General features: G+C 46.5%; 1 protein-coding gene across 1 annotated transcript in view; it reads right to left on the reverse strand.

The window, feature by feature from the left end:
* Nucleotides 1-4096: 4096 nt before the first annotated feature.
* The window catches only part of LOC107296358 (major histocompatibility complex class I-related gene protein-like), a 15397-nt gene continuing 12793 nt past the window's right edge, over nucleotides 4097-6700 (reverse strand). Inside the window, exons 4-5 of the mRNA XM_015825704.1 lie at nucleotides 6033-6308; nucleotides 4097-4401 (exon numbers count right to left, since the gene is read on the reverse strand). Of these exons, the coding sequence (XP_015681190.1) occupies nucleotides 4097-4401; nucleotides 6033-6308 (581 nt within the window). The remainder of the gene's footprint in view (nucleotides 4402-6032; nucleotides 6309-6700) is intronic.

Below are 6700 nucleotides of genomic sequence, written 5' to 3' on the forward strand. Positions count from 1 at the left end.
CGGATCTCCCCTCCTTCCGCCGCGCCCTCAAGACATGGCTATTCCAGCTAGCGGGACTGGCCTAAGGGATATTTTAATTTGATTTTAATTTGATTTTAATTTGGTTTTTAACATAATTTTAAAAAGAAACGGCAAAAAATCAATATTTCATTTTAATTGTATTTTAAACTTAGTATTTTGTATGGTTTGTTTGTTTTTTAACTTGCTGTAAGCCGCCCTGAGTCCGCCAGGAGAAGGGCGGGGTATAAGTTTAATAAAACCTAAACCTATAAAATCTTTTCGCTGCTGTGTGCAAAAAAAAAAAAAAAAGGTTCAGTCAGTCAATTTCAACTTCTTGCGGGAAAAAAAAGATTCCGCAAAGTTGGAATTGATTGATTGAATTTTTTAGTCCCACCCAGTCTGCCGTTACCACCGCAGCCACGCCCACCCAATTGGCCACACCCACCCAATGGGCCACACCCACCCGGCACCCGATGATACATAAGTGGGTTTTGGGTTGCAGTTTTGGCACTCGGTCTCTAAAAGGTTTGCCATCACTGGTATAGGGTTTCTTGCCTGAGCAGGGGGTTGGACTAGATGACCTCCAAGGTCCCTTCCAACTTTATTGTTGCTGTTGTTATTATTATTATTATCACCAAGGTCCCTTGCAACACTGTTATTTTGCTAGTGACTTTTATGCAATGATGCTAAACCTTCGGGAATTCCGTTATTGGTACAAGACGGAATACATTTAAGAATAGAATAGAATAGAATAGAATAGAATAGAATAGAATAGAATAGAAGCTGGAAAGGACCTTGGAGGTCATCTAGTCCAACCCCCTGCTCAAGCAGAAGAACCTATACCATCTCAGACAAGTGACTGTCCAATCTCTTCTTAAAAACTTCCAGTGTTGGAGCATTCACCGCTTCTGGAGGCAGGTTATTCCACTGGTTAATTGTCCTCACTGTTAGGAAGTTTCTCCTTAATTCCAGATTGCTTCTCTCTTTGGTTAGTTTCCATCCGTTGCTTCTTGTCCTGCCTTCAGGTGCTTTGGAGAATAGTTTGACCCCCTCTTCTTTGTGGCAGCCCCTCAGATACTGGAATGCTGCTGTCATGTCACCCATTTCTTCTTTTTTTTTAGACTAGCCAAACCCAAGTCCCGCAGCTGTTCTTCATATGTTTTAGTCTCTAGGCCTTTGATCATTACACTCCCATTCACAACCTACACAGACTTGGCTGATCTTGAAAGGCTAGGCTGGGTCTGATTAGTTTAGCACTTGCTCCTGAGACTGGCAAGAGAGAAGCATAATTCGTAAACAAGTCCAAAGGCACATCCTGGAAGAAGGAAATGGTAAAGCCCTTCTTCATTGCTGCTGAGAAAATCACAAGCTTGTGCTGAGCCACATTTGGTGAAGCTCCTTTGAGGAGACACACTGCCCACATCCATCCTCCATCTCATATCTCCTGTGCTGATTGGGAGCAGAGCAAACAGCAGCTTCTGCTGGACTTTCTTCCCTGTTATGGTCTTGTGAGTGCAAGTGGGGGAAGAAGACAAGGGGTCCCTCCCTCCCTCCATCACTCCCACCTTCCACCTGCTTGCTCCTGGGGAGGAAAGCTATGGCAAATCTAGACAGCATAGTAAAAAGCAGAGATATCACCCTGCCAACAAAAGTGCGTATAGCCAAGGCCATGGTTTTCCCAGTTGCAAAGTATGGCTGTGAAAGTTGGACCATAAGAAAGGCTGAGCGACAAAGAATTGAGGCCTTTGAACTATGGTGCTGGAGAAGACTCCTGCGAGTCCCTTGGACTGCAAGGCGATCAAACCGGTCAGTCCTAGAGGAGATCATCCCTGACTGCTCTTTAGAAGGCCAGATCCTGAAGTTGAAACTCAAGTACTTTGGCCACCTAATGAGAAGGAAGGACTCCCTGGAGAAGGGCTTAATGCTGGGAAAGATTGAGGGCAATAGAAGAAGGGGACGACAAAGAATGAGATGGCTGGATGGAGTCACTGAAGCAGTAGGCGTGAGCTTCAATGGACTCCAGAAGTCCATGGGGTCGCGATGGGTCGGACACGACTTTGCAACTAACAACAACAACAGTGCTTCCCAGATCATTTGTTGGACTTTTCTTCGATTCCTGAACCCCTGATATTTTCTCCTCTGGAGTAAGCCCACTGAAGCCAAAGAGACTCCCTCCCAAACAGGAAGGTGGAACATTTTGAGACTTATATAGGAAATGGGGAAATGGCTGCATGGTTTCTTCCTCCTTTCTGATCCTTGTTCAAAATGTTGTTTGTGGGGAAGGGGTTTTGGGGGATGCTAGGCAAAACTCAAGAGAGGATGTCTCTCATCCATACCAGCAAAGTCAACAGAGAAAAGTCATACCAGCAAAGTCAACACAGGAGTGCGAGTCAGTGGATGCATTTGTTTCACTTACATATGAAGAGTAGAATCCCAGCTCCCAAGATCATGACAACCTGAATTCCCACAGGAATCCACCACTCTGTAGCTAAAGAAGGAGAAACATGCTTCCGATTAGAGAGACACTGAGTTCCCTGAAGTGGAGCTGCTGAGCAATGGAAGCAATTCCCAAGCTGCACTGGCCTCCAGGAAGTGTCTCCCCACCTGAAGGAAGCCCCCTCTTCCTTCAAAACCATTCCTTCTGACCCCTGCAGCCTTGGAGGGGAGGGGCTCCCTTCAGGTGGGGGCACTGCCTGGAGGTTGCGGAAGGCAGAAGACAGAAGGAAGAGCCACAATTAAGGCAGCAGTCAGGTAAGGGGGTCTTGACGAAATTGCCAATTAAGCCAAGAAATCAGTTTAAAGAAATGTATCAAAGAGGCCCTATAAGAGAATTCTTCCAGAAAGAAAACGTACTTTCAGCTTCATAATGTGGATCTATTATGAAGGTGAATAATGTTTTCTTTCGGGGAGAATTATCTGATAGGTAGTGCTGTTGAAGCAGCAAAAATACAGTAAAGTGACAATTATCTATCTATCCATCCATCCATCCATCCATCCATCCATCCATCCATCCATTTATCCATCCATCCATCCATCCATCCATCTATCTATCTATCTATCTATGTGTGGGGGAGGGTTGTAACATTTTATGAAAGCCAGAAGCGCTTTACATGCCATAAAACACCATTTCTGGGCCTGCTGTGGTTTCATATGGTTGTTAAACAACCATTCTTAGGTCCTGGACTACCTCTGTATACCACACCAAGCATGCTATGCTGGGCCCTGTCCTGCCCTGTCCTACCCTACCCTACTCTACCAGACCCTACCCTACCCCATCCTACCCTACCCTACCCTACCTTACCTTACCCTACCTACCCACCCTACCATACCATACCATACCATACCATACCATACCATACCATGCCATGCCATGCCATGCCATGCCATGCCATGCCATATCATACCAACCATACCCTAACGTACCAACCTCTACCCTGCCATACCATACACTACCCTAGTCTAACCTACCCTTTCTATCCCACCATACCCTACCCTACCCTAGTCTAACCTACCCTTCCCTCCCTATCCCACCATACCCTACCCTACCCTAGTCTAACCTACCCTTCCCTCCCTATCCCACCATACCCTACCCTACCCTACCAACCCTACCCTAACGTACCATACCCTACCCTTCCCTACCCTATCCCACCATACCATACCCTACCCTACCCTGCCATTCCATACCCTACTGTACCCTAGTCTAACCTACCCTTCCCTCCCTATCCCACCATACCCTACCCTACCCTACCCTGCCATACCATACCTTACCCTGCCGTACCAAGCCCTACCTACCCTACCCTACTTTACCATATCATGCCTTCATACCTTTGTCCTCAAATTCCCACTTCCAGCCCGCCTGTCCAAAATCACTTCTCTCTCATGATTAAATGCAGGACTATACTTCCTGTTCTCCAGCTTGTGATGATACGGCAGAAAACCTAACATTCCTCTCCCTATGCTTTCCAACATGCTGAAGTATCTACACCTACATGTCCCAAAGGTGGCTAAGAAAGCCCAGTTGCCTTTTGAAAAGCAACTTTGGGACAACCATGATCTGGTTGATGGAGAATCTCTACGGATACTTCTACATGTCATCTTAGCTCAGCCTCTCACCCGTTTCCTCCTTGAAAGGCAACACCAGGGGCTCCTGCAAGCCATCATGCTCCAGGTGACAATGAGAACGGTTCCTCTCCTTGGGATCGATCTCAATGCTGATCCAGACATAGTAGGTCCCATCTGAGTTGGGGGCCACGTTCCTCCGGATGGTTCCTTGATCCCAGTTCTCTCCATCCCTCATCCAAGTGGCCTGGATCTCCTTGGGGTAGAAGCCATAGGCCTCGCAGACGAGGATCTCCTGGCTGTCATCAATCACCTTGTGGGTCACCTTCCCTACTGGGGGCTCTGCAGAAACAGCAGCAACACAATTCCCAGGATTTTCTGGCCAGGTAATTTAATAGCGGAAAAGGGTCAGTACCGAGGTCAGTAAAAATGAGGACCCAGATTGTTGGGAGCAAGATAATAATAATAATAATAATAATAATAATAATAATAATAATAATAATAATAATAATAGTAGTAGTAGTAGTAGTAGTAGTAGTAGTAGTAGTAGTAATAATAATAATAATAATAATAATAATAATAATAATAATAATAATAATAATAATAATAATAATAATAATAGTTGGAAGGGACCTTGGAGGTCATCGAGTCCAACCCCCTGCTCAGGCAGGAACCCTACACCATTTCAGACAAATGGTTGTCCAATTTCTTCTTAAAAACTTCCAGTGTTGGAGCATTCACCGTTTCTGGAGGCAGGTTGTTCCACTGGTTAATTGTTCTAACTGTCAGGAAGTTTCTCCTTAGTTCTAGGTTGCTTCTCTCCTTGATTAGTTTCCACCCGTTGCTCCTTGTCCTGCCTTCAGGAGCCTTGGAGAATAGCTTGACTCCCTCTTCTTTGTGGCAGCTCCTGAGATATTGGAACACTGCTATCATGTCCCCCCTCGTCCTTCTCTTCGTTAAACTAGACATACCCAATTCCAGCAACCGTTCCTTATATGTTTTAGCCTCCAGTCCCCTAATCATCTCTGCACTCTTTCTAGAGTCTCAGCATGCTGACTCTGTAAACCAGGGCTTTTCAACCTTTTCACCCATTGTACCACTTTTAGGATATGGCAACATCCGAGTACCACCAGTCGCCTAGCAAGGTGTCAAAAAGTTGATGATCCCCCCCCAAAAAAGGAAAAAAGTGATGAAGTACTGGTAGTCCTTGACTTACAACAGTTCGCTTAGTGACTGTTCGAAGTTACAATGGCACTGAAAAAAGTGTTGAGCAAGACACCTGCCTGCCCACCTGGCGGCGCTCTTCCTCCTATCCGAGGTTTCCATTGCTGTGAGCATTTCTGTTGAGGATTGGCAGCGTGGGTGGGGTGGGGTGTGTATTTGGTTTTTATTCCCCCCATCTGCTGGGTGGTTGCAGCAGGTTTTCCTCACTTCACATGACCCTGGGACACTGTGACCGTCATGAATATGAATCAGTTGCCAAGCATCTGAATGTAAATCACAAGACCCTGGAGATGCTGCAACATTCCAGCTGATTGGCGCTTCTTCTGAGCTCAGCAGAAGCACCAAGATCAGTGCTGCTTTCCAACTTCAGGGCTCAGCAGAAGTACCAGGATCAGCACGAGCTCCAGCTGGAGCCTGGCGCTGATCCTGGCGCTTCCACTGAGCCCTGACAGCCCCGAAAAAGTGCCGATCAGCTGGAAAGCGGCACTGATCCTGCTGCTTCTGCTGAGCCCTGCGGCTCCAGCCATCTCTCGCTCAGGCTTGTGCGGTGCTACCACCCGTTCAGCTCATTCCCCTCCCCCGCTACCCTTTTTCTAGGATGCTCGCGTACCACCTGCCAGGTGCCAATGTACCACAGGTGGTACCCGTACCACTGGTTGAAAAGCCTTGCTGTAAGCCACTCAGAGAGGGGTATAAAGCATTATGAAGCAGTATATACATCTAAGTGCTATTGCTATTTGGTCACTCACCTGTCTTCTCCAGAGCCTCCTTCTTGTAGGACAGATACCTCTGCAGCAATTTGATGCAGATCTTCTCCAGGTAAAATTTATTTTTCTGGGACCACCCTGGATGATCCTCCCACTTCTCCTTGACCTTCTCAGCCTGGGGCTGAGCTGCCACCCATCTGGGGGTCTCCTTCTTGAAGCTGAGGAAGTCCATCCCATCATAGCCATAGCGGAAAAATCCATCATTGTTCCCATCTTCCCTGAGCTCACAGCCCACAATCGCCTGCCAGGTATGAAGCTCTAAAAGAGATCCAAAGAGGGATGGATGAGAAGGATCCAGTATAGGTAGTCCTCCACTTACGACAACAATTGAGCCCAAAATTTATGTTGCGTGAGAAATTGGTTGAGTTTCGCCCCATTTTACCACTTTTCCTGCTACCTTTGATAAGTGAACGACCGCAGCTGTTAAATTACAGGTGGTCCTTGACATATGACCATCACTGAGCCAAACTTTTCTGTTGCTAAGTGAGCCAGTGGTTAAGTGCTAAGCATGGAAGGAAACTCCTCCAGTGGGATGCAGAAATGGAGCTCAGATCTTCATGTTTTAAGTAGCTTACGACCACAACTGAGCCCCACATTTATGTTGCTAATTGAGAAATTGGTTAAGTGAGTTTTGACCTTCTTGTCACATT

The sequence above is a fragment of the Protobothrops mucrosquamatus genome, unplaced genomic scaffold (genome assembly GCF_001527695.2).
Source record: "Protobothrops mucrosquamatus isolate PMUCROS unplaced genomic scaffold, P.Mucros_1.0 scaffold2762, whole genome shotgun sequence".
Taxonomy (NCBI): domain Eukaryota; kingdom Metazoa; phylum Chordata; class Lepidosauria; order Squamata; family Viperidae; genus Protobothrops; species Protobothrops mucrosquamatus.